This window comes from Perognathus longimembris, chromosome 2 (assembly GCF_023159225.1).
Source record: "Perognathus longimembris pacificus isolate PPM17 chromosome 2, ASM2315922v1, whole genome shotgun sequence".
Taxonomy (NCBI): domain Eukaryota; kingdom Metazoa; phylum Chordata; class Mammalia; order Rodentia; family Heteromyidae; genus Perognathus; species Perognathus longimembris.
This window is the reverse complement of record NC_063162.1, coordinates 135,871,542-135,899,373: the sequence shown is the minus strand read 5'-3', so window position 1 is coordinate 135,899,373 and position 27,832 is coordinate 135,871,542. Positions and strand designations below refer to the sequence as shown.

Here is a 27,832-nt window from a genome sequence, read left to right as displayed (position 1 = left end):
ACTCCCAAACCCCAGCATTATGAGGCTGAGGAAGAAATGAAAAAGCAAATGCCAGTCTCTGCCACCTGGCAATTTCAAAGGCTACTAAATCCCCATCTGCTTACCAGACTTTCGGTAGTAAGCTCCGGCAAATCCTGGATGGTACAGCAAGGGTAATCCAGGACCGAAATGCTGCAAGATGCAGAGATAAGGTCAGGCTTTAGGTAAATGGCAACAGCAGGAAATGGCTGCCTCTGAAAAGGGCAGGAGTAATTTCTCTTGAGCAGGCTACAGCCATTTCCCAAATTGCTTAGTGACCTCAACTGAAATGGAGGGTGCTGGTACTGGGCAACTCAAGCTCCAGTTCCCTCCCTCAGTCAGGAGAGGAACCAAGGAAGGTTTTTTTCAGGCTAGCCCCATTTAGCAGTTGTGGAGAGTTAAAAGCATGAAGAGAACCTGTTACTTTCTTAGTGCTCTTCCTTTCTTTTCGAAACACATAAAATATGAAATAACATAAAAATGTAAATAGCGCATTTGTGTCTCTGAGTTTAAGCGTATGCATGACTGTAGCGCTGTTTGTGGAGATGCTGCTCAAGTCCATCCCCCTAAACAGCAATCTGGGGAGGTAACATGAAGCACAGACCTCTTCCATGGCTCTCATAGGAGCTCAGAGCTCTGGGGAATGACTGCAGAAGCCATTCCTTAAAGATGCTTGAAAGAGGGGCAGCCTCCTATTCATGGCCACTTCTAGATCAAGAATAGTAATAGTGTGTGGCTCCAAACAGAAGGGGACTGAAAGAAAGCTTTAGGCTTTGTCATGAGCACAGGAAAGCAGGCATGAGTCAGAAAGAGAAAGAACAGGGAGTTATTTGATAAATGACAATTCTCTTTTTTCCCCTTTCTTTTTCCTTCCTTCCTTCCCTTCCTTCCTTCCTTCCTTCCTTCCTTCCTTCCTTCCTTCCTTCCTTCCTTCGTTCCTTCCTTCGTTCCTTCCTTCGTTCCTTCCTTCCTTCCTTCCTTCCTTCCTTCCTTCCTTCCTTCCTTCCTTCCTTCCTTCCTTCCTTCCTTCCTTCCTTCTTCCTCTCTTTCTCTGTCTTTCCACCCTTAAGTGGTACATTGGAGAATTTGGCTTGCTAATTTCTTTGGGGCATGGGTAGTACCAGGGCTTGAATTAGGGCCTCATGCTCGCTCTCCCTCAGCTCTTTCTATCATGGCTGTTGCCCTACTACTTGAGCGACACCTCCAGCCCAGTATTTTGCTGGTTAACTGGAAATGAGTCTTTTCAGACTTCCCTGGCTGGCTTCAAACTGTGATCCTCAGATCACAGCCTTCTGAATAGCTAGGATTACAGGTGTGAGCCACCAATGCCAGGCTGGGCTATCTAATTTTGAATTCTGCTTCTGGTTCTTATGTTAAATCTGATCTTCAATAAGGCTTCAAATGCCAATCTTTTTGAACTAGTACAGTTTGAATGGGTAGAGGATGTTGGCACTGCAGGGCTACAAAGATGAGTCTGGAGTTTCTTGAATCTGTCACTTATTTCAAAAGTCAAAACTTCTATACTTATTTGACTAGAAATGTCTATCTTTAGCTAAGAAATCCAGACCAAGGAACTTAGAACTGGGGTAGGAGAGGGAATGGGTCAGCACAGTAGTGGGCAGTGAGTTTATATGTTGCCTAGCATCTTAATTAACTCAGCTGATTTTCCCAGGGTTGCCAATTCTGTATTGTCCCATTAGGATAAACATTCTTGGTTGCTTCATCCATCTACCTAACTACCTACTCACAGACATGGCAAAACAGAAACTGGTGACCAGGAAATAGAGGGAAGAAATTAAAGATGGAATTTGTTTCAACCTGTCAGTGAATTGAGTTTGATCCTAAAGGGGCATAAAAGAAACTCACAAGTATCTTGAATGCCTAGATGGTAAGAAGGAAAACTGCAGTGATGAACTGTGAGTACTCTACATGATCTCAGGGATCACACTAAAGTAAAACTTACAAGCAGTACACAAGAGACCCACTTTATCCAGGCAAAACTAAGCAAAAGCTATAGTCTGCCCAGACCACCATCCCATTTCAGAAGGAACTTAATAAGGACACCTACTGGTTTAATCTACTCTACCTTCCAGATCAACGGACTTGGGGAATATTCAGGCCTGTACCCTACACTCCTAGATACAGCTGGCTGATCCAGAAATAGATCTCTAATCAGGGGAATATGGAAGGAAGATTGAGAGCTCATGTGGATGTATTTCACTAAGTATCCTGAGAAATAGACAAATTAGTCAAGAAAGAGGAAATTCACTGAAGTACATGGATCTAATGCCCTTAAATGTTTGAGGCTTCTTGAACTCCTCACTTCCCCCCCTCCCTGCCCCCCTGCCCAATTCAGGGCCTAGGCACTGTCCCTGAGCTCTTTATGCTCAAGGCTATTTCTCTACCACTTTGAGCCACAGTGCCACTTCCAATTTTCTGATGGTTAATTGGTGATAGAGTCACATGGATTTTCCTTTCAGCCACCCCAACATAGCCCCTTGAAATAAACCTGTTCAGATTCTATACCTGTTTTTGGCAGTGATGTAGGACAAGATATTTTGATTGAAGAACTTCAGGATCAAGGGGATGCAGTTGGCAAATACCAAATGTTGAGATACATATTCAAACTGAATCAACAGATCAAACAGATAGGTTGTTATTTGGGAAAGGGATGGAATTTATGTATTAACAAAGGGAGGGAAGGGGCTGGGAATGTGGCTTAGTGGTAGAGTGTGTGCCTAGCATGCATGAAGCCCTGGGTTCTATTACTCAGCAGCACATAAACAGAAAAGACCAAAAGTGGCGCTGTGGCTCAAGTGGTAGAGTGTTAGCCTAGAGCAAAAATAAGTCAGGGATAGTGCTCAGGCCCTGAGTTCAAGCCCCAGGACTGGCAAAAATAAAAAAGGGAGGGAAATACAAATCTAATATCGATTCCTAAGAACAGACATTGTCCACTTGTTTTATCAGACTTTCTCTCTCTGAAAATGGGGACATGTATCTTTAGTCAGTTCATCCTACATGGAGGGGGACAATCTGTAGTGTTGCAAACTCCTGACCCAACGCACCAAGGAAATAAGCCAGAAAGAAAAACACTCCAAATAACTAGAAAGAATTGCCGTGACATTTGTTCCTAAGCTCAACAGGAAAGGAAGCCTCCCTGAGAGAGCTGTTTTCCATACCAAACCTCTGGCTCATAATGTTTCAACTGTGATTGATGTAGTAGGGACAGGTGGAGATTACTCCCAGCATCTGCCCGTGTCATTCAGTCAGGATGGAAACAGCACATAGTAAACAAATGAACTTGTGCAATGTAGGCTCCAGCTCAGCCTGTCTGATATTCCACATTATTCCTAGTATGTAGAATATCAGTATTTTAATGAATGAATGAATAAGAGCCCTTCAACCAACAGACACTATACTGAGAAGTCCAAATGTCTTTGATGAGATAAACATCACAATATAGGGACCCCATTTGGCTCTCTTGAATCTAGACGCATTTGTGTCCAGGAAGACATATGGGGTGAGTGGTGAGCAGTGCCATAGGGTTGGTCACTCTGGCTTTTGGTCATGATATACTGACCACAAAAGGGTTGTACCAAATCTAGAAGCTCAAATGCTGGGACAGTATACTGAAACAGGATTGAAAAGGTAAGAAATTGAGATGGCTTAAATCCTCTAGCAAGAAGTAGCCATGGTAGTAAGCTGAGGTGCTGTTTGCCCTGGAATAAATATGTGTTTAGAGGTGGGGAGTTAGCTTGTGCTATAACCACTTTTCTTTTCTGATCAATTTTTTTCTCCTTGGAAATCAGGGGGAAAGCCTCCTCCCAGACAGGGGAGACATAGACTATTATGACTGAAAACTTTATGGCAGGAATGAGGTTTTCTCTTCTCCCTAGGGTCTTCCCACCGACCAGAGCATCTACCTGACCCCCCACCCCCGATCTTGTTGCTATATCTTGAGAATGCCCACAGGCCAAGTCCAAAGCCCTTAGCCAAAGTAAACAATGCTTTCATGAGAAAACCAAGTAGGTTGACACTTCCTTACCTTTCTTCCTTCCCTTCTTTTTCTCTCTCTTTTTCCCTACCTCCTTCTCTCCCCACCTCACTTTCTTTCTAAGTCTAAGACCAGGACTTGAACTGGGTATGTGCTGCTTTCACTCATTAGCTAGTATTCCCAGGCTATGACTTTTTTTTTTTGAACTCAGGGTCTGGGCACTGTCCTTGAGCTCTTTTTGCTCAAGGCTAGCACTCTACCACTTGAATCACCATGCCACTTCTGACTTTTTCTGTGTATGTGGTACCAAGGAATTGAACCCAGGGCTTTGTGCATGCTAGGCAAGTACTCTACCACTAGGGCAAACTCCTGGCCCCCAGGTTATGACTTTTTTTTTTTTGCCAGTTCTGGGGCTTGGACTCAGGGCCTGAGCACTGTCCCTGGCTTCTTTTTGCTCAAGGCTAGCACTCTACTACTTAAGGCACAGGACCACTTCTGGCTTTTCCTATATATGTGGTGCTGAGGAATCAAACCTAAGGTTTCATGTATACGAGGCAGGCACTCTACCATTAGGCCATACTCCCAGCCACAGGTTATGACTTTTTATTTATTTATTATTTTTATTTTTTTTTTGCCAGTCCTGGGCCTTGGACTCAGGGCCTGAGCACTGTCCCTGGCTTCTTTTTGCTCAAGGCTAGCAATCTGCCACTTGAGCCACAGCGCCACTTCTGGTGTTTTCTATATATGTGGTGCTTGGGTATTGAACCCAGGGCTTCATGTATGCGAGGCACGCACTCTACCACTAGGCCATATTCCCAGCCCAGGTTATGACTTTTTAAAACTATGATTCCTTCATCATAAAACAAGGATAAAATAAAACCTACCTATAGAGGTAAGAGAATTTTGGGGCTCTATCCAAGCTTAACAGGGTGCTCAATATTGTGTACTATCATATAATGTTATGATCAGCTCCCTGTCAACCCCTGTGGCTTCATGAATAACTTGGCTATTCCTATCGCATTCACTCCAGGCAACATTTAATTAGTTTCTCAGAGTACTTTGCTCCCTCCCCTCTGGACTTTCACATATTAGCTTTTCTGCCTGAATGGCTTCCTATCCTTTTTCCCAGACAAGCCCCATATCCAGGCTAACATCTGCTTCTTCAGGAGTCACTTCTTTACCTTGGATTTGATTAGGTATTTTCATGGTGGCTGATGCTTACCTGTAGCACAGAGCTGGGCAATCTACAACTGGATGTTTATAAATCTATATCTGCTGCAAGACTGCAAGATTCTTTTTTTTTTTTGCCAGTCCCAGGCCTTGGACTCAGGGCCTGAGCACTGTCCCTGGTTTCTTTTTGCTCAAGGCTAGCACTCTGCCACTTGAGTCACAGCACCACTTCTGGCTTTTAAATTTTTTTTTCTGGCTGGGGATATAGCCTAGTGGCAAGAGTGCCTGCCTCGGATACACGAGGCCCTAGGTTCGATTCCCCAGCACCACATATACAGAAAATGGCCAGAAGCGGCGCTGTGGCTCAAGTGGCAGAGTGCTAGTCTTGAGCGGGAAGAAGCCAGGGACAGTGCTCAGGCCCTGAGTCCAAGGCCCAGGACTGGCCAAAAAAAAAAAAAAAATTTTTTTTTCTACATATGTGGTGCTGGGGAATCAAACCCAGGGCTTCATGTATACGAGGCGAGCACTCTACCACTAGGCCATATTCCCAGCCCCTGCAAGATTCTTAAGAGCTAAAACTATGCCTTATTCAGGGGTTGGGAATATGGCCTAGTGGTAAAGTGCTCGTCTCGTATATATGAAGCCCTAGGTTTGATTCCTCAGTACCACATATATAGAAAAAGCCGGAAGTGGTGCTGTGGCTCAAGTGGTAGAGTGCTAGCCTTGAGCAAAAAGAAGTCAGGGACAGTGCTCAGGCCCTGAGTTCAAGGCCCAGGACTGGCAAAACAAACAAAAAACTGTGCCTTATTCAGAATTTTGTCATGAACCTGAGAAAAATGCTTCAAACTCAGGTCAAGTATGGTCAATGTACACCTCCCTCATCTGCCTTTTTTTTTCTGGAACGTTTGAATTCTGACTTGCTTTGCTTCAAAACTGGCTGAGAAAATTCCTAAGAATTCCTAGCTAGAACCTTCAGCTAACTTACAAAGAACACAGACATTTGTACTTTTCTAGACTGTCCTTGCCTTCCACTTTATAATCCCAACTGAAGCTTATGGAACAAGTAGCTGGATTTTCTTGTGTGAGGACAAAAATAATGCCAAAAGGTGCTCAGTGGGACTATACGGGCCTTTGTGTCACCCTGAGGGTTTGAGAAGCACCCCAGCTACTTACCTGGTATATGTGATTGAGTTTGAAGTGTTTGAGAAGCAGCAGGAGCAGGGAAGAGATGCTCTTTACAATGATCTCCTTGTGCCTGTTCACATCGATACCCAGCTTCATGCTCTGGAGAACAGTGATACTACAATGGAGAAAGGAAGCAGCAGTTTAGAGGGCAGTCTGGAAGAGAAGCCTACAAAGCCTTGGGGATTTGGGTCAGATACAATAAACACAAGAAAGCCAGGAGGACTTGAGAAACTGAACTTCAGGGGTTGGAGGCATGGCTCAGTTGGTAGAGTGCTAGCCAATGAATGAAAGTGTCAGGTACTGAGTTTGAGTTCCAGTCTCAGATCCAGGAAACAAAAGGTAGGGAGAAAGAAACCCGAACTTCTAGGGAAATGTATTCTAGGAAAGTCTCCAGAGTTCCCACTTAGAAACCTGTCTGGAGAAAAGTTGCTGTCTTTGTGTCAAAGTCATCCCCTGGCAATGTCTACCCACATACCCATCAACTAGTCACTGGCACTGGCACCCTCCAGACCGTCAGTTTGGAGTTACACAGAAAGCAGAGCTCTTTCAGACTCCCTGTGTTACCAGGTGAGGTGGGACAGAGTCCTGCAGACAAGACACCAGCAGCCATCAGCTGCCCCAGTGGAAGCACTCACGGCATCTCTTCGGGCAGGACATCTGCCAGGATATTGATAGAGTCTGTCTTAGCCTTGGAGGTTGGGGCAGCAGCCAGCAGAATCTTAAGTAGAGCAATCTGGGAGGTAGAAAAGGAGGAAATGCACTTTGATCTATTCCACTCAGCAAGACAGCGGCTCTTCCGCATTTCACCAGCCCAATGAAATGTTTCAAAACTCTTCTCTAAGTTCTTCCCTCAGTGCCCAAGCCTCCCCAGCCCTCAGAAGTGCAAATAGGCACCAATCCTGAGGCCTGTGTGTGAGGCTGAGGAAGCCAGAAAGGGACTCAGGCTCTTTTGCTGCAGGGCTGCTCTTTCCAAAAGGAAGGATGGAGGGAGCAAAATGGCCAGGGCAATGCACAGAAATAAGAGGGGAGGGATAAGCTCAGTTTCCCCCCTTCTTTTCCTCCTGCTAACTCTGACCATCAGCATCATCACCACTCCCACATGGAGGCCATGCATATGACAATGGCAGATCTCAGAAGACTTCTGGTAAGAGGAAGCTCCCAACCTTTATAAGCCTCACCTTAATTCTCTGCCCCTCTCAAAGAAGGGCTAGGGAAAATGGCATCTTCAGTGGATCCCTGAGGAAAGCTCAGAATCTGTTCAGGTAGTGTTTGGCCCAAGGGCAACGAGGAAACGAGCTCAAATGATATACTCTTAACTTGCAGCAGAGAACGGCCAGCCATTTCCTTACCATGTACTGGGGGAGGCTATACAGCATGCCTTGGTAGAGGATTTCACTTGGCGTTTCTGGTACCACCTCTTCTCCCTAGAGCAGGAAACACACAGTTTGCCCAGGCTACTACTTTCTAGGTGACCAAAGGCTACGTTTTCTTGGTTGTAAAGAGTAGCATGTTAAAAGCACAAAGCAGGGAGTCTGAGGTTGCTATCCTAATTGCGCTAACGACTCATTATATGACCTTAGATAAGTAACCTTCCCTCTCTGAGTCCTAATTTCCTCTTTAATAGCATCAGTGGGTTGATCTGGATGACCTCTGAGGCTTCTTCAAGTCCCAATAATAAAGAATTCTGGGTTTCCTGTTATCTACAGTTAATCTATATTTGGGGGGGGGGAGGGGCATGCCAGGCCTGAGGTTTGAATTCAGAGCCTGAGCACTGTCTGTGAGCTTTTTTTGCTCAAGGCTAGCTCTTTACTACTTGAGCCATAGCTCCACTTCTGGCATTTTTTTAGTGGCTAATTGAAGATAAGAATCTCATAGACTTTCCTGCCCCAGATAGTTTTAAATCCTCAGATCTTAGCTTCCTGAGTAGCTAGGATTCTAGGCATGAGCCATTAGTGCCCAGAAAAATGACATTTTTCTTTCCATGTTACATGCTGCATTAGGAGTCAGCACTCTCTCAAGGAGTTGGCTCAGACCACTTTGCAAAAGTGGTCTCCGGATATCTATGGGTTTAATTGAGGCTAATGCTACACCTGGGACACTGGAACTGGCACACTAACACCGAAGCATTTCCTATGGTAAGGATCTGAGTTCAACCCCTTGCCTCACATCAACAGTTGCTACCCCTGACTCACTAGGAAAACAAAAGCAATCAGAAATCAGACAGACACACTTCATCTTTGCAAAACCAGCCCTACCAGAGTCTGTCTGCCTCTCCCATGCAGGATGAACCATCTGTGCTTGTGCCACAGACCTGTCCTCTACTTGGGTGCATAGTCTCATATCTTTTTACTTTGTGGGATAATGTGTTATTCCTGTAGCCTGCCCCTTTCCCAGCTCATTTCTTCTAGGACAAAAACTTTAAAAAATACCATCTCTCAGTTATGACACTCTACCTTGACTCCACATCCTCGTTTAGCTGCCATCCCCCCGCCTTTTTTTTTTTTGCCAGTCCTGGGGCTTGAACTCAGGGCCTGCACACTGTCCCTGGCTTCCTTTTGCTCAAGGCTAGCACTCTACCACTTGAGCCACAGGGCCACTTCCAGTCTTTTCTGTTTTTGTGGTGCTGAGGAATTGAACACAGGGCTTCCTGCATGCTAGGCAAGCACTCTACCACTAAGCCACATTCCCAGGCCTGCCATCCCATTTTTCTTTTTACAAATAAAACTTGTAGGTTGTCTACTTGACATTCTACTTGAGTTGTTGCTCTTACCAATGTTACCAGGTATCTCGATGTTGCCAAACTCAATGAACGCCTGTGGTTACCGTGTGCTATCAGTGGCATTTGCGCAAGCAGATTACGCCTACCTCCTTTTGCAGTACTGAGAATTAATCCAGGGCCTCATGCATATGAGGCAAACACTACCAGTTGAGCCACACCTCTAGCAGTCCCTTCTTAAAAGACTTTCTTTGCTTTTATGATATCAGTGTCTTGGATTTCCTCCAACTTCACTGTGAGTTTTTCTTACTCTCTGGCTCCTTTCTTGACTTTTTTTTCTTTGTTTGAGACAGGAGCTCGAACTTGGTATCTGATGCTTTTGCTCATTGGCTGGTGCTCTACCACCTGAGCCATGCCTCCAACCTCTCCTTTCCTGATTTTACTCCACCCTCAGTATACTAGTGTGCCAGGCATTGTCCTGGGCTCCTTGCTGTTCTGTCTTTACTCACTCCATGGGGGTCTCTCAGCCACTTCTAGAGCCTTTAACATGGTCTATACATAAATGACTCAAAGCCAGCACTCTACCTAGTGGCTATTTAATGGGTATCTAAAACTCAATATAACCAAGGCAGGGCTCTTGATATTCCTTCCCATCTTGGAAGATGGTATTTTTAATTTTTAAATTTTATTTTTATCTGTCATGGGGCTTGAACTCAGGGCCTAGGAGCTGTCCCTGAGCTTTTGTGCTCAAGGCTAGCACTCTACCACTTGGAACCACAGTGCCACTTCCAGTTTTCTGGTGGCTAGAGATAAAAGTCTCACAGACATTCCTATGTGGGCTGGCTTCAATGTGATTCTCATATCTCAGCCTCCTGAGTACCTAGGATTACACGTGTGAGTCACCAATGCCTGCCTGGTACTTATTCTTGATTCCTTCTTAGCTCCAATTAACCACCAGAAAACTGGAAATGGAGCCATGGCTCAAGTTGAAGAGTGCTAGTCTTGACCACAAAAACTCAGGGACAGTGCCCAGGTCCTGAGTTCAGGCTTCACAACCAATAAAAGAAAAAAAAAATCTCATGGACATTCCTGCCCAGGCTGGCTTCAAACCACAATTCTAAGATATTCAGATATCGGCTTCCTGAGTAGCGAGGATTACAGGTGTGAGCCATCAGCACCCAGCTTTCTTCCTCAACTTTAATACAGCATGAAAGCAGGACTTGACTCTTGCATAACATATAGTAAGAGCCCAGCAAGCCAGCTCAGTGCACGCATATACACTGTGACAGCACTGCAGTCCTTTCTTCCCTCCTCTGCCGGACCCCTTGGCTCACCAAAGACATAGGGCACTTTTCCAGCTCCTCTTCGTTCTTGATCTGCACATCTGCAATGGAGATATACTTGTGCTGGCAAAGATAAGAAGACATTAACAAGAACTGAGGGTTTCAATCACGTTTCCAAGTCTAACTCACTGACAAGGAAGTGTTTTTCAATGTGTTTGTCACCCTAGCAGACATAAAATCTTGAAGGTAGGAGCTTTAGTTGCCATTGCATAATCAGTCCTGTACTTTGCAAACAGTGTTTCTTTATATTACATATTTATATATTTATTGAATAGCAGAAAATATCTAAGCATTTACCTCCACACAAAGTACAAGGGGAAATTAAGAACAGGCCTTTGTCCCTGGACCTCTGCCCTGAGAGTTTTGATGTGCGTATGTGTGTGTATGGGGTGGTGACTCCCACACGCTGAGCTTACACACACAATGGAGGTAGGTCAGATTCTTTCCCAATGCTGGGCTTTTGGAAGTTAGTGGATCTATGGGAAAGAGAAGTTAAAGGAAAGGCAGCAAGGAGTGGGAAGAGAGGGGGAAGGATGGAAAGAGGGAAAAGGAATGAGAGGAAGAGAAGAAAAAAGTGTCATCTCTCTGAATGCAGAAAACTAGGCAAGTAGAGAGAGATCTGACTTTTTTCTTAACTGGCCAAAAAGGCCTGCAGGGGAGATGAAGGTGGTCCCAACACCCAAGATCCTAGCAATCTAACTTGCTGTAGTGGCTCACTATCCCCAAAGCCTGAAAGACTTCCCTGGTTACCTGCTTTAGGGTCTTTACACTCTCATGGATGGGTCTAGGTAATCCAACCAAGGTATCTGTGTCCCTGTGAAAGGCCAGAAACATCCGATCATAATCTTCAAAACAAAATGGGGCCCTGGACTATGGCTTAGCAGTAGAGTGCTTGCCCAGCATGCATGAAGCCCTGGGTTTGATTCTTCAGTACCAACATAAGCAGAAAAAGTCAGAAGCAGTGCTGTGGCTCAAGTGGTAGAGTGCTAGCCTTGAGCAAAAAAAGGTCAGGAACAGTGCCCAGGCACTGAGGTTCAAGTGCTAGGACTGAAAAAAAAAATGGTTTGGGGATGTAGCTCAGCAGTAGATCACTTGCTTAGCATGTATGAACCCTGGGTTCAATCCCTAGCACTAACAGAAAGAGAAAACTACCTGTATACACTAAAGTTAGAAGGACTATGCTTCTTTAGTATCTACTTCTCCCCATACCCTAGACCGTCTTTTGCAAGGCTTTCCCAAGGCATCCTTGCCTTAGGACATAAAAAATAATAACTAAGTACTGGTGAATCACTTCTGTAATCCTAGCTACTCAGAAAGCTAAGATCTGAGGATTATAGTTCTAAACCATCCCAGGGAGAAAAGTCTTATCTCCAATTAACCACCAAAAAAGCCAGAAATGGAGCGGTGGCTCAAGTAGTTGAGTGTTAGCCTTGAGCAAAGAGGGGGTAGTGCTGAGGTCCTGGTTTCAAGCTCCAGGACTAGCACAATCAATCACTCAACCAATGTAACAATGATATAGATGCATTTCTGGAAATTAAGAGATGCATATAATATCTGAGGACTCACTTGGTCCTAGAGAGTGAGAGCTTCCTACTTAAAGGGGTATGTAGCCCAACAGCACTTTTGCAGGTAAAATCCCAGTAATAAAGCCTTCTAGACTGCATAAAGACCAGTGGGAAGGATTCCTAAGGGTGCCCTCCTAGGAACCACTATATAGCCAGCATTAGCCATCCAGTTACTTACTGCCCCAGGGTGAATCCGATGAACTTGTTCCTGCTCATCTCCAAGAAGTGCTCAATGTCCTTCTGTCTGAGAGGACAGTGGAGAGACCAATTCCAGAGAAGGGAAGAAAAGCAAACTTTGAGAGAGAGAGAACTTTTCAGGGCTCCTGTCACTTGAATTTGGGGGCCAGAGCAGTGAGGAAGACAGTAGACAACAGATGAGGGTTTAAACATAGGAGTTCTGGGCTGGGGATATGGCCTAGTGGCAAGAGTGCCTGCCTCATATACATGAGGCCCTGAGTTCGATTCCCCAACACCACATATACAGAAAATGGCCAGAAGTGGCGCTGTGGCTCAAGTGGCAGAGTGCTAGCCTTGAGCAAAAAGAAGCCAGGGACAGTGCTCAGGCCCTGAGTCCAAGCCCCAGGACTGGCAAAAAAAAAAAAAATAAATAAAATAAACATAGGAGTTCTGACTGCCAGACCAGCTTAATAAACATTGAATACACAGACTACTTCACCATGGACCTTTGGTGATTGAATCCAGCTCGGGAACCTTAGTGCTATGATGCCTACCTGACCTTTGGGGCCCAAGGAAGGCCTTTGGGAAAGGTCACTCTCTCTGAAGACAGAGGTGCCTGTGAGGGTGGAGGTGGCACCAGAGGGTCTTGCTCTAACAGGTCTAATTCTCCATCCAAGGTTCGTTCTCCATCGCCAGTAGACTCTTCTTCTTCCTCTGTGGCTGGCTCCTCAGTCTTGAACAGATCCCTTTCATTGTAGATGTCCAGGCTATCCTGTTTAGTAAGGAGTTGCTGGGAGAAAAAAGTATGCAGAGGTGTCATCCTGAGCATCCTTGTCTGAAGCCATTCCCTATCCATAGCTTCTAGCCTTCAGGAAACATGGTGTTGAATTCCAGTGCCTGTGAGAACATCCCTTTCCCATCTCACTCTTATAGCCCACTGGGCTGAATTCTAGATAACTATGCCACTGGCTAGGGGACAGAGCACAGATAATCTCAAAGTCATGATTACTTAGCTTTCAGAAAATACTGATGCTTGCTTTTCGTTTTCTGCCTCAGCACTTTCCTTCCTAATTATGATCTGCTTAGGTGAACATTCAATTGGTTTGCCTTCGTGAGCATACACCAGCTGGCTGGCTGAGGAAGAGGATGACAGAAGCTTGCTGCTAGGCAGAGGGAATCAAGTTTGGAATTTTAAATCTTATTGTGGGAAGAAAAAAGATTGGACAGAAATAGGCCAAAAAGTTTACAGTCACAGCATCTGGTTGTTAAGATTGTGGGTGATTTTTCTTGTCTCCCTTCATCACATTTTTATATTTGTTCCACGTTTTCTACAGTGAGTAAGCATCACTTTATAAAACAAAAACTAAAGGTTAAAATGGAGATGGAATTGCTGCGCATGACTGTCTGGCCCTGCCATCTTTGGCAAACTCAAGTAGGTCAGGCAAGGTGAATCATAAGAGCATGGTTGGGTCTCAGTGTAACTTGTTTTGACTCTATACCTAAAACCCTAACCAGTCAGCTCTCAAATGTAAACTTGTAGTCCATGGCCAAAGAAGAATATGGCTGGCTCACAATAAACCCTCATGCTGTCAAGGAAATAGTAAAGTTGATTTATTCTAAGCACATGATCTATGAAGATCGTGGGCAGGATTTTACCCTAACTGATTTTTAGGATTCTAAAGAACCACAGTCATTGAGGTCCACGCCAATGATCCTAAAGCAAGATATGGCTATATAATATGTTATCACCTAGTCCCATCGGGACAATGGAGGAATATGTCAGAGATAGGGGACAAAAGCCAAAGTACATATGGACTGTAAAGGTTTCATGTTGGTCACAGTGCCAACCTGGGGCATCATGGTCATTTACTATCTTATTCTACCACAGAGTCTGGAATTTTCGTTAGCCAGTATCCCTACACTACTGTCTGTTTTCTTTTCTTTTCTTTTTTTTTTTTTTTTGCCAGTCCTGGGCCTTGGACTCAGGGCCTGAGCACTGTCCCTGGCTTCTTTTTGCTCAAGGCTAGCACTCTGCCACTTGAGTCACAGCGCCACTTCTGGCCATTTTCTGTATATGTGGTGCTGGGGAATCGAACCCAGGGCTTCAAGTATACGAGGCAAGCGCTCTTGCCACTAGGCCATATCCCCAGCCCCTACTGTCTGTTTTCGTCCATACCCTTCGAGAGCCACGTCGGCCTCGCAGCTTGGAGGGTGGTGGTGCCAGCTGAGACTCCCCAAGGTCAAGAGTGTAAGAGGGCGGGGAGGCAGCACGCATGCTCTTCACCACCTGGATACTGTCCTCAGCCAGAGGAGGGAGGCCCAATTCTGCTCGCTTCTGTATTTTGAGAGCCTGCAGATGCTCAAATCCACCAAGCGTAAACTAAAGAGCAAAACGGAAAGGGACAGAGGAAAGAGAGGAAGGGAAAGAATGTCAGGGCTGAAAATACCACCAGAAGTTAGAAAGGGGACTTTTGGAGGCCTCCTCTAAGCACCACCATCACCACCAAAACTATTCTTTTTTTTTTTTTTAAAGACAGGGTGTGTGTGTAGCCAAGCTAGTCAAGAGCTCAGGATTTTCCTGCCTCAGCCTACTAAGTGCTAGGATTATAGGTGTATGCTACTATGCCTTGTACCATATCCCTTCTGTGGAAAACTTTTTTTTTTTGGCCAGTCCTGGAGCTTGAACTCAGGGCCTGAGTAATGTCCCTGATTTCTTTTTGCTCAAGGCTAGCACTCTGCCACTTGAGCCATAGCGCCACTTCTGGCCGTTTTCCATATATGTGGTGTTGGGGAATCGAACCCAGGGCTTCATGTATATGAGGCAATTACTCTTGCCACTAGGCCATATCCCCAGCCCTGTGGAAAACTTTTGTGTGTGTGTGTTCACACAGCAGCATCTCCCATCCTTGTAACAGAAACAAAAACGGGCTCACACACAGGATATCTGATCTCTCTACAGTAGCTTTCTTGCTCTTCCCTCTTAGCTAGTGGCCAAGACACTTGTCCCATTCTGCTGCTTAGCTCCAAGTCCTAACCAGACTAGGAGAATCAGAGTGGGAGGACTGCTGGACTGATGAGCTGGGAGGAGGGAGGGAGGATCTGCCACTCACCATGACTACCTTCCAGAGCAGAAGCAGAACCTTCTTTATGGGAAAGTGGGGGGCCAAGCCACTACAGAACTTGGTCACCATGGAGAAGAGCAAAAGGGCAAAAGGCTCTTCATTATGCATGGAGAAGCCTGGGGGTATAAAGAGAGGTAAGTGAGACAGAGGATTCGGTAGCTGAGACCTTGCCCCTTTATACCTGGCTCTGGACAGAGTGAGGAGAGCACTCACCTCCCCTGAAGGATTTGAGTAGTCTTGATAAAGATACCGCACAGAGAAGTCTCAAGGGCGGGAGAAGGCTAGAGGCAAAATAGCTTGGCTCCTTAGTTTAGGGTGATGCTTTGGGCCATGAGTGCCAAACTAGAAATACCAGTAAGGACTATGTTGTTCACTGGCTGCAGAACAAGGTGTTTCTTAGATGATACCTCACAATTTATTCACATCCATAAGTGTATTTTTTTTAATATCCTATCCATTTACATGACCCCATTAGCTTATAATTGAGTTCAAGTTTCAAGGTAACATCTGTTCATCATGTGGGATTCATGGAACCAAGGAACAAAGGCATAAAGCAGTTATATCCTATCACTCAGAGACACAGGAGGCAATGAGGCTTAGGCCTGTGCCTGCCATACAGTATCCCAGCCCTAAAAACAACAACAATAAAAAGCATGTTAACTTCAAAAAGAAAAGGAAAGAAAATAGGACTCTCTTCCTTTCCTTGGCTGATGCTCTCCTTCCCCTGCTCCATCAGCACCCCATTCCCCGCCCCCCCAAATGCCACTGCTTACTCAATTCCGTGCGGAAAGTCTCTCGAGCTGTTCTCCATCCACAGGGGTCTATCGCTCGCTCGAGGCGGATATTTTCCACCATTAGGTACATGACACTCAGCAGCACCCTGGAGTGACAGAAGGGTGACAGAAGGTTTCCAAAGCAATTCCTAGCCTGTAGTCATTTATCTGTTTGTTGCTTTTTTTCCCCCCTTCCGGTGCTGGGGCTTGAACCCAGGACCTGGACACTGTCCCTGGCTTCTTTTTGCTCAAGGCTGGCACTCTACCTCTTGAGCCACAGCGCCCCTTCTGGCTTTTTCTGTTTATGTGATGCTGAGGAATCGAACCCAGGGTTTCATGCATGCACTAAGCCATATACCCAACCCTTAGCCTGTAGTCATTTAAAGATGATCTCAGTGGAAGCCCAATCCAGTGAGATTAGCTAGAGAATAACTTCCCATAGTTTCACTCACCGGAGCTCTGTGCTATCAGCAATGGAGACAGCTGGTTTCCGAAGCGTACTGCTACCAGCCTGGCTGTTGCTACCATGAAGAGGAGAGATAAAAAAGAACTTTTAAGGCCTCTTTCCCACCTACTTTCCCACTTACCATGCATACAAACACTTGCTGTCACCTGGCTATGCAATCACTAATGAAACTGATATAAGGTAAAGGAGTGCATAGAATTCCCTGGCCATTTTAGCAAACCTTTATCCATGGTGAAACTAGACAAGGTCTGTGATAGCTATTCCCCCCTCAACCCCCCCTTTTTTTGTCCAAATTGGAAGGCTTTATTGGAAAGCCAGGGTCTGAAGGCAGACTCAAGTCCCAAAGTACCTGTAGCCCCAAATGCAGCTAGCACAAAGCTTATAAAGGCAAAACCACATGATTCAGTTGGGGAGATAAACCTAACAAAAATATACATAAGCAAAGCAAGCTAGGTGGAACAATTGAGGGGCTTAGGTGATCTGTACTATGCCTAGTACTGTGCTGGACACAGTTCCACTTTGGTCATGCATATGAAGGAAGAACAATTTCTTTCATGGATTCCAGAGGCAAGTCGAGCTGAGAAGAGACTTTGTTAAAAAGGGACCCCAGCCAGGTGCTTGTGGCAGCACAATCGCAGGTACTCAGAAGGCTCTGCTATCTGAGAATAGTGGTGTGAAGCCAGCCTGGGCAGGAAAGGCTGTGGCACCTTTATCTCCAACAAACTACTCAGAAAAAGCAGGAGTGCTAGCCTTGAGCAAAAGAAGCTCAGGGACAGTGTCCAAGTCCTGAGTTTAAGCCCCAGGACTGTCACACACACTAAAAGAGGCGATTCCAAGCAGAACAGGCACCCGAAGCAAGGACTGAAGGGCAGAAGCTGATGCTAAGCTCGATCTCAGAGAGCTGAGACACAATATTAGGAACCATGGCTAAATGGAGGGGAACTGTCCGTGAGCTTTGAACAGAGATGAGTAGACCCTGTTTCCATAGGGCTCTTTACTAAGGAAGCAGACATAGGAAATGACTTCCGTCCCTTCAAGGAAGAGTGTTGTCTAGGGCCAGCTCTCCCCACAAGGATTCTCACTCAATTTCCATGTGGAGTAGCTCCAGGAAGGTAGAGAAGGTCCCCATCTGGTAGAGCAGGAAGCAGTTGTACCTGGACCAGTGTAGCACATCAACTTCTGAATCACATTCCCCAAAAGTACCTGAAGAACCAGACAATTGTCACAGGGATTAAGGAGAGGCACGCATTTCAGTGATTTTCCCACTACTCCATGATGGTAAGACTTCTAACACTCTGCAGCTCCATAATTAGGCTGACAGAGGAGGCAGTGCCCCTGAGAACTTTGAATGGGTCAGGCAAGAGGAAATGTATTGTAGTCTCTAAGGTTAGGTCCAATGTATCCATCAATGGCCTGTCTTTTTTTTTTTTTTGCCAGTCCTGGGCCTTGGACTCAGGGGCTGAGCACTGTCCCTGGCTTCTTTTTGCTCAAGGCTAGCACTCTGCCACTTGAGCCACAGCGCCACTTCTGGCCATTTTCTGTATATGTGGTGCTGGGGAATCGAACCCAGGGCTTCTTGTATACGAGGCAATCACTCTTGCCACTAGTCAATGGCCTGTCTTAAGTTTGGGTCACCTAGAAGCAGTTAATAAGGTAAGTAAGGATTCAAATGTAGGTAGCTTATTTGGAAACTGACTCCAGGAATTATCAATAGAAAACCAGGGATGTGAGATAGGGAAGAGAAGGCATCTAAAAGAGTTCAATTTCAGGGAAAGTTCTGGATACAGTATAAAATATCCAAGAGGAGTGAGGTAATCAGGGTACTCTACTCACTTCTGTTGGTTGTTTTATGAATACTGAGAATATTTATTCCCTACAGTTCCTGACTACTGTGTGTGCTGCAGAGAAAACCCTGAGGATGACTTTCACTCTACCAGCTGGAAGTTGGGCAGAACAACTAGGCTCAAGAATACAGGTGACACCATCTTATTTGGTAGTTTTCCTCTCGCCAAATGTCTACTGCCTTTCCTATTGATTGTTTCTTTCTTATACAATATTTTAATTTCTAATTAGTTGGCTTGATAACCATCCTCATATTCATGATTTCAAGGCTTCTTTTTTTTTCTTTTTTTCTTTTTTTTTTTTTTTGGCCAGTCCTGGGCCTTGGACTCAGGGCCTGAGCACTGTCCCTGGCTTCTTTTTGCTCAAGGCTAGCACTCTGCCACTTGAGCCACAGCGCCACTTCTGGCCGTTTTCTATATATGTGGTGCTGGGGAATTGAACCCAGGGCTTCATGTATACGAGGTAAGCGCTCTTGCCACTAGGCCATATTCCCAGCCCCTCAAGGCTTATTTTTACTAGTCTAGCTAGGCTATTTCATTCTCCTTCCTAACACCTGGCTACTAGGTTTCTTTTGGGAAGCTTTTCCCCATTAGTCTCATTTATTTCTGATTATTACACAATTATTCACAAGCTCCTGTTGCTATGTGGTCTTGAACCTTTCAAGAAAATCAATGAAAAACCATGTGGAGGGTCTATGTGTGAGTCTGTGACACATCTGGCTCCCACTCAATATTGAGTCTAGGACATAGCGGACAAAAGAAATCTCCAGGCTCAGCCAGAGTTACATTGACAGTTCTGGCCATACTGACGCTCTTGCTAATCTTCAGACATTTACTGCCCAGGTTAGAGGGAAAAAGAACCCTATGAGAAATTTCCACATGCCTGTTAAGACAAAGGCATTTATTAAAACGGTAGCTCCTTGGGGGTGGGTGAGGGGAGAAGGTAAGGAGGGGGGAAAGTGGGAGAAAAATGAGGGAGGAGGTAACAGTGTTCAAAAAGAAATGTATTTATTGCCTCTCTTAGGTAACTGTAACCCCTCTGTACATCATCTTTACAATAAAATTTAGATTTTAAAAAAGGAAAAAGGCAACTCCTCTGTTCAACACCTTAATAACAATTTTTAAAAACACAAAAAGAAAAAACAAAGATAAAGGCAGATCTCAAGAGATCAAGTACCAAATACCATCTTTTTATTTTCCTCATAAAGGTAACTTCTAGCACATGAGAACATCTGCCCTTAATCGGAGGGGGACCAAGGCTGGGTATATGGCCTAGTGGCAAGAGTGCTTACCTCGTATACATGAAACCCTGGGTTCGATTCCTCAGCACCACATATATAGAAAAAGCCAGAAGTGGCGCTGTGGCTCAAGTGATAGAGCAAAAAGAAGCCAGGGACAGTCCCCAGGCCCTGAGTTCAAGCCTCAGGACTGGCAAAAAAACCAAAACCAAACAAAAGGAGAAGAAGGAGAAGGAGAAGGAGAAGAAGAAAAAAAACGAGGAGGGGGACCTTGTCTCAACACAGCCTGCCTCATCCCACTTCCTTCTCCAGCTTCTACCTTTACCAACCTAGGAAGAGTAGGCACTCACCTTGGGCTAGGTAGAGAACAGCACGGGACACCTTAAGCCGCTGCTCCCTACTGACCACCTCCAGCCTGTCCAGAAGTCCCATCACATAGGTCTTTTGGGCATCTTCTTCCAATTCCAGCCATTCCTTGCCTTGCACTAGGGATAGAAAACCATCTATGTCTATATCTATATATCTCTATCTATTTCCAAGGTTGGCTATTATCACTTCTTCCCAGAAATGGCCCTACAGTATACCCACCTCTAATCTCAGCCACTAACAAAGTCTTCTCTTCAAATGATTTCCTTGTAAAAGAAATTATTTTCTATGCTGAGAATCAAATACAAGGCCTCACATACGGTACACAAGTGTGCTATCACCAACCCACATTCCTAGCCCAGAGCTTTCTTTATTTAGGATAAGGGATAGGGAAAGGGCCCAAAATGTTCTGGACTGATCCCTTTCTGTAGCCTCACCTTTGACATACCCTCTGTCTTCCACATACAACCTACTCTGTCCAGTGTCTTTGCCTTTCCTCAAGGATTTCCCGTTGTCTCTATCCCCTCCAAGTCATAGCTGTACTGTACTTACTTGCCTGATACCCGGTGACCCCTTTCACATGAATGTCCTAACTGAAAGCTCTGCTCCCAACATACTATCTTTATTTTCTAGGACACCGCATTTTTTTCTTCACTGCAGCCAGTTTTGTGGTGTGCATTTCTCCCCTCTGCTATCCAGTTATATAATCTCTTTGTGGAAGTGGCAAATTACTGTCACCCCTGCTTCTTATATTTCCGATACAACAGATATCTACTGAAATTGAATGGCAATTGACCAAATTAAAATAACAACAACAACAGCAACAAACACCACACCAGAGAGCTGAGGTTATTACAGCATTGTTGAGAGTGAGGCAGAGTTAGAGAGTTGAGAGCTCCAAGCAGTGGCTAAGCATTAACAATGTCAAGGAGTAGGCTGAGCCCAGGTTTCCATCAGGCAGCAGGGCACTAGTCCAGCTTTACTCCACCATTTTGCACTCTCCTGCACTTTCTACCAGGGAAAAGACCCTAACTCAGCCTTCTCTTGTTTCCATTGTGGCTTCTACTCTTGAGATATAGGAAACATTGTGCCCCATCAGCAGGAAGTGAAGGGTGGACAGCAGCAGGGAGAGGATGAAGAATCATACTTTATTTTAGTCTTTTACTAGGACTAGGATATCAAGGAGGTGAAAAGTATGTGTCTGTGAGTAATGGGCCTGGGGATCACCTTGAGTCTTGAAGTCTTCTTCAAAGCACCTCTTGTTAGTGGTGAAATCCGGGTTCTCAGTGTAGCTATACAATTCTGTGGCAGAAAACAGAACAGAAGCACGTTCAGGAGATCTATAAGGAGGGAGTTTGGAGTAGAAAGAGTGGCATGAAACTGCTGAAGCTTCCAACACATTCCACTGTCCGGCTCAACCCGGAGCCAGCTTCCTCCCTTTCAGAGCAGTTAAAAATAGCCACTTGTGTCCCTGGGTGATTAAACCATCAAACCTGTTCTCCTCCTGCCAGCTGGCTGTTGCAGCCAAGGAGGCAGCCTTTGACATTTGGTGAGGGCAAGAGGGCGGGAGCACAGGGGGGTCTTAATGTCATCACTTCTGTGTTTATAGGACTGCAACGAATGCTTGCTTTGTCAAGCTGAAACTATCCTATCTCTAGGGAAGAGGGAGACAACACAACTCTTCAAATTTAGAGCCAAGCTCCCTATGCTGTTCAGGAAGCTAGGACAAGGGCTGAAAAATACATGCTAGACTGCTTTGCAGAATTGGAGCCAATTCATTTTCTCCCTGATACAATTCCTCGAAGGGTGTAGAGGTTTAGGCTCCTGCATACTGCCACCTGGGCAGAGGGCGCAGTGAACCATGTAGAAAGCAGCTATGGCTGCCAAAGTACTGTGTCCTGGAAATTCTAACTTCTCTGACTATAGTCTCTAAATACAAAACTGAGAACAAAACTGTCCTCCCTCTTTCCAGAATTATTCAATCTGCACCCTCATCTTACAAAATGAAGTGTTGAAATCAGAAAGTCAATAGGTAATAGATAATAGAACAAATTACCACAAAATCTATTCCTCCTAGACTAGACATGATTCACAAAGCAAGAGAAACGCATTCATGTTCCAGCCAGCTGTGGAATGGTTGAAAAATACTTTATGTGGGAGCCAGAGCTTTGAGTCCTGAGTTCCAGAATTTGGGAATAACCAGAAACAAAACCATATTTTTATCTTAAGTACTTCATCCATTGGTGGAAATGTGAAATACATATATGTATATATATACACACACATATACAGATATATATAATTTATGATCAGAGCATTACAAGTACAGTTGGAATGATTTTTAGGTGCTAAGCTTTGGATTTTTTTTTTATTTTAGGTAATAAAAATCTCATGCATATAAGTATAGAATACAAAAAATACATTTTCTAGCTAGATTAAATAAATATTAACATGTATCATATTTGCTTCAGACTATTTCTGAGTTTTTCCTCCACCTGTGGAGGTAACTACTATAAGGAAATTGGAACATATCCTTCACAAGCTCATTTTTATACTTTTCCTACATATGATGATGTGCCTGTAAACAACAAATTGTTCTGTTTTAAAAGTTTTTAGCCAGATGCTGGTTGCTGAGATCTGAGGACCATGGTTTGAAACCAGCCTGGGCAGAAAAGGCCATAAGACTCTCATCTCCAACATGCTACTAAAAAATCTGGATGTAGCACTATGACTCAAGTGGTAGAGAGCCAGCCTAAGTCAAAGAAGCCCAGGGACAATGTCTAGGCCCTGAGTCCAAGCATCAAAATCATCACACTTAGAAAAAAATAAGTTTTTAATCTTGGCTGAGTGCCAAGAGTATAGCCAGTGGCTCATGCCTGTAGTCCTAGCTACTCCAGAGGCTGAGATCTGTATCAAAGTTTGAAGCCAGCCCAGGTAGAAAAGTCCATGAGACTATAATTAACCAGAAAAAAAGCCAGAAGTGGAGGTATGCCTCAATATTAAGAGTGTCAACTATAAGTATAAAAGCTAAGTGAGTATGAGCACACATACAGGATTTTTATTTTTTTTTGCTGGTTGTGGTGCTTGAACTCAGGGTCTGGGACCTGTTCCTGAGCTTTTTCACTCAAGGCTAGCACTCTACCACTTTGAGCCACAGCGCCATTTTCGGTTTTCTGGTGGTTTATTGGAGTCTCACTGACTTTCCCACCTGAGTGCTGGCTTTGAACCGTGATCCTTTGAACATGGAACCAGATCTCAGCCTCTTGAGTAGCTAGGGTTACAGGTGTGAGCCACCAGCACCCAGCTTGAATTTTTAATTTTAATAATATCATACTGTAGAAGTTCTTTGGTCACTTCTATTTTAGGCATTTACTGATGCTAAAACATGTTTATGTAAACTAATTACATTAATGGCTATATATTAGACTCCTACAGTGATATGCAAGTTTATTCACTTTCCGGTAGATGGACATTTTGGATTATTTTCAAATTTCAACTACAAACAAGGTTATGATACTAAACATCATCATACATATTCTTGTTCCCAAGTATAAGGCTATTTAGGGTAGATTTTCTGGGTCATATATGCACACATCTTCAACTTTATTAGATATGACCTAACTGCTTTCCAATTTTATACTATGTTCCCCTGATTGCTATACATAGAAGAGCAGAGAAGGGTTCATCAGGCTTTTAATTTCTATAATCAAATGACTGTTAATTCACATTTTATTATTTTAATCTGTTTTCTCCATTAATAATGAAATGGAACATCTATTTATTTATATTGTATTTATTATATTTAAGATTTTATTTATTTATGGACTGCTTGGTTTTTCTTTATGAATTCATGTTTATATTCTTTGTCTACTTCTCCAGTGAGCTGCTCAACTCTTTATCCCTTTCTCTCTTTACATTTACTCATATTCTGGATTCTAATCCTTTGTTCCTTTTTAAACTTAGCTCTCTATTTTTCTGTCACTCACCACAAAATTTATTCCCCAAGCTTATTCACAAGAACTTCTTTTAAAATGTTTTTCTCTGAAAAAGCATGTTTCAAAGTGTCATTTCCATGTGACAGAATATTTAACTTTCACACCATCTCCAACCAAAGCTCATTTATTAATAGCTAGCATCATTGCACGTGTAACACAGAAGCCCTTAATGTGAGGAGATCACGTTTACCCTAAGCTAAAATTCCAGACAGAGAAACGCAGCCCAGAACTAAAAGAATAGGATCACCTAACTCCATTTCCCAGATGTCCACAGCAGAGCTCTACTCTGATGGTTGCATGTGACATGTCCAGCCTTGCATGGCTAGACAGATGTCTAGTTTTCCTCAGCTATTGTTTAGAATTTAATAGGGAACAGGTGTTATGGGAAGAGTGAAAGATGGAGGCAGAGGAGACTGGGTGGGTAGGTGGATATGGGATAAGAGAGTGGGGCAGAAAGAATGGACATACAAAGATATGGAAGAGAGACAAGTACTAGGGACAAAGTGGAGAGAACTGATTTGAGAGTGCACCAAAAGAAGAGGAGGAACAGGAGAGAGTAACAGAATATATGCATAAAGAATAAATACCACAGGCAAGGATAGTTCACAGAAGGAGATGTGAAAGCAAGCAAAGAGCTGTTTACCACTGCAGAGGAGAGAAAAAAGAAAGAAGCAATAACCTTTGTTCAAAAGACATTTACAGAAACCACAGAAGCCCTCAGGGGAGATCACAGCCTGCCCGCCATTCTGCTCATTACTGAGCCCTCCATTTCATACCTGATAACTCCGCTGCATGTCCATCTGCATCTCCATACTCAAATTCCAGAGTTGGGCAGTCCACAGAGCCCTGTAATGCAGACATTTCTTAGGGAAGGAGTTGCAAGGGAAGATGGTACCCTTATTTCACCTTCTTTCCCTATTGGAGGCCAAGGTTAGATCAGCAAGGCAGTAGAAGTTCCCATTTGGCCCTTTCATCTGGCAAGTACCTTCCTGGCTATACCCTTTGAGGATGTAACTGGGCAGGGCATCATTCCATCCTGGGGAGGGAGTTCACATTGAACTTCATATTGAGTTCAGGCAAATGGTCAAACTGTTCATACCTATGTAATGCAACGCCATATGAAACCCCTGAAACAACAACTTAGGTTGATGAGCCAATAGATGTGCCGGGAGAGTGATGTCCTTGCAAAACGCATGGAAGCTCAGCACCACTCAGGCCCTATCCTAGGCCCTTGTCCTATGCATTGTCTCCATTTGGCTGACACTCAATTATGTCTTTATTTAAGAAATCATAATCTTAATTCCATGCATTTCATAAGGACCATGAGTCATCCTAGCAAATTACCAAACCTGAAAGGAGACCATGGTAACCCCTGAGTCTGGTTAGCTAGGTGGAAATGCTACACTTGTAGCTGGCATCTAAAGTGGGGGCAGCTATCTGAGACGGTGCACTAACTCTGGAAGTGTCAGGATTGGATGGAACTGTATTTGCTATCAGAGTTGTACTGAAAAATGATGTGCAGATTCCTAAATAGTGACTGACTTCATAAGGTTATTGAAAAGACTAAATGAATTAGATAGAAAAGGCATTCAGCATACCGTAGCATTTGGTAATACGATGTGTGGGTGGTTTCTCTTCATATAATTTTATGTCATATATACTTTATATATAATTTTAATATTTTATTACAAAGACCTCATATTATTAAAACTATCACTTTAAGTGGCCGTATAAGTGGCTAGATAGCAGTTTACCCAACCTAATTCTCTACTTTTGAACACTGAAGATGTTTAAAATGCATAAGTTACAATAATGATAATGATTTTTATTTTTTAGTATTTACTATCTTTCCATTCTCATGTTTCTTGTGCCAGTACTGGAGTTTGAACTCAAAGCCTCAATGTGCTCACTCCTGGCTACTGTTGGCATCATTCAGTCAGGATGGAAATAGCATATAGTAAACAAACCCCTAGAATGTAGGCTCCAGCTCAGCCTGTCTGCCATACCACATTATTCCTAGTATTTAGAATATCAGAATTTTAATGGTTTAATCCTAGTATTTAGAATATCAGTATTTGGATGAATGAATGAACAAGAACCCTTCAGCCAATAGATACAGTACTGAGAAATCCAAGATGTCTTTGATGGAATAAACATCAGAACATGAGGGACTCTGTTAGGCTCTCTTGAATCTAGGTTAGGTTTGTGTCCAAAAAGACCTATGGGATAAGTGGTCATATGGTCAGTGTCATGGGGATGGCCATCCTGAGTTCTGGATCATGATATATTGAAGAGCACCACAAAGACGTCAGACCCCAATTCTATAGCCTTGAATGCTGGGACAGTACAAAAAAAAAAAAAAAAGAGTTCAAAAGGCAGAGAACTGAGATGATTTATGTGTGTGTATGTGTGTGTGCTGGGGCTTGAACTCGGGCTTTGCATTCTTGCTTAGCATTTTCATTCACAGGATGGTACTCTACACTTGAACCACACCTCCATTTCCTTTGCTGATTATTTTGAAGATAGAGACTTGTGGGCTTTTCTGCTTGGGTTGACTTTGAACCATGATCCTTTATATCTCAGTCTCCTGAGTAGTTAGGCTATTGGTATATTGATACTCAGCTAGCTTCTTTTCCTAGTGTGTAGGATTTTCATATACTGAGCCATTGAGAGAGAGTAGTTCAACGGTGCTCCTATAAATATTGTTATGAGAATACTCTCTTGACACATGCCAATAGTAATGCTCTTCCAACAGTTTTCTAGAGCCCTAGAAAACAAAGAAACCCATCTCCCATAAGGCTTGTTTTCCATAGGAAAGCAAAGAGGGAGAGAAGGAAAAGCAGATCTGGCATCTTGGTACTCCAGTGATTGGGGATGAGCTGACAGGGAAATCCTGCTGCAGTGGAAGGTAGAGGAGAGCTACGCTTTTCAGGCAGCCTATCTACAGTGAGCCCAGATAGAGATGATTACTGCAGTTGTTCGTTTCCAGGCATGAAGAATGTAGCTGCAGAAAATCAGTAGGTAAACTGTGGTGCAAGTGGAAAGCTCTGAGACTGGACCCTGAGCTCATTAGCAAAAAGCACAGTACTATCAGAGCTTTTAGTCCAAGGAAGACTTAATGGTTGAGTGAACACCTACTTCAGAAGGGAGACAGAACATAGCACTCTGAAATTACTTTATTTATTGGCTTGTTGTCTATCTCCCCAACTCTATTACAATGCTAGCTCTACAAAGACAAAGACCCAGTCTTGTTCACTGATGTATCCCTAGCACACACAAAGAAAACAATGACTGGCTATGGAAATAGCTCAATAACTAATGGTTGAATTAATGAATGACTCATAGCTCCACAAACACTTGAGCAAGAACAAAACCCCTGAGAAGGAAGGAGGCATAGGCTACCCTAAATGTAGGGATTTAAATGCAGAATACAGGTGGCTGCTGGGTACCAATGGCTTACACCTATAATACTAACTACTCAGAAGACTGAGAATCTTGGTCTGATGCCAGCTTAGAGCAGACAAATCTGAGCAAACACATCAAAGAGACTCTCACCTCCAATTAACCAGCAAGCAGAAACAGAAGGAGAGGTGATGGTTAAGTGGCAGAGCACCAGTGCAAGTGGGGAAAAACAAAAAACAAAAAACAACCAAAGATTGCTGAGGCCTTAAATTCAAGCCCCAGTACCAGCATAGACATAGAATACTGGGGCAGGGAGAGGGCTGAGCTCTGTCTGCAGGGTGGTGACTCTGGACCAGTCTTTTCACTTCCTTTACTTCTGTCTTTAAGAAAGACACAGTATCTGCTTGGGATTTGTGAGGAAAAGGAAAAGTAGATGGATAATTCCTATTCTGCCTGTATCA

The 27,832-nt window shown here is 44.0% G+C and overlaps 1 protein-coding gene and 1 long non-coding RNA gene across 3 annotated transcripts in view; one reads left to right on the top strand and one right to left on the bottom strand.

Annotated features, from left to right (window-relative positions):
• Positions 1–27,832, bottom strand: part of Strip2 (striatin interacting protein 2) — a 43,671-nt gene that overhangs the window by 14,511 nt on the left and 1,328 nt on the right. Inside the window, exons 2-18 of one of the 2 annotated variants that reach the window (XM_048340198.1) lie at positions 24,746–24,815; positions 21,202–21,276; positions 19,959–20,093; positions 17,612–17,732; positions 16,516–16,584; positions 16,064–16,170; positions 15,279–15,406; positions 14,345–14,548; positions 12,723–12,958; positions 12,170–12,235; positions 11,177–11,240; positions 10,418–10,489; positions 7,717–7,791; positions 7,003–7,100; positions 6,356–6,482; positions 2,545–2,645; positions 105–171 (exon numbers count right to left, since the gene is read on the bottom strand). In XM_048340198.1, the coding sequence (XP_048196155.1) occupies positions 105–171; positions 2,545–2,645; positions 6,356–6,482; positions 7,003–7,100; positions 7,717–7,791; positions 10,418–10,489; positions 11,177–11,240; positions 12,170–12,235; positions 12,723–12,958; positions 14,345–14,548; positions 15,279–15,406; positions 16,064–16,170; positions 16,516–16,584; positions 17,612–17,732; positions 19,959–20,093; positions 21,202–21,276; positions 24,746–24,815 (1,815 nt within the window). The remainder of the gene's footprint in view (positions 1–104; positions 172–2,544; positions 2,646–6,355; positions 6,483–7,002; positions 7,101–7,716; positions 7,792–10,417; positions 10,490–11,176; positions 11,241–12,169; positions 12,236–12,722; positions 12,959–14,344; positions 14,549–15,278; positions 15,407–16,063; positions 16,171–16,515; positions 16,585–17,611; positions 17,733–19,958; positions 20,094–21,201; positions 21,277–24,745; positions 24,816–27,832) is intronic. The other variant, XM_048340199.1, reaches the window with a different exon arrangement.
• LOC125347124 lies at positions 15,416–15,935 on the top strand. Its single transcript, XR_007210108.1, has 2 exons — positions 15,416–15,799; positions 15,837–15,935. It is a non-coding gene; the product is annotated as an uncharacterized LOC125347124 (long non-coding RNA).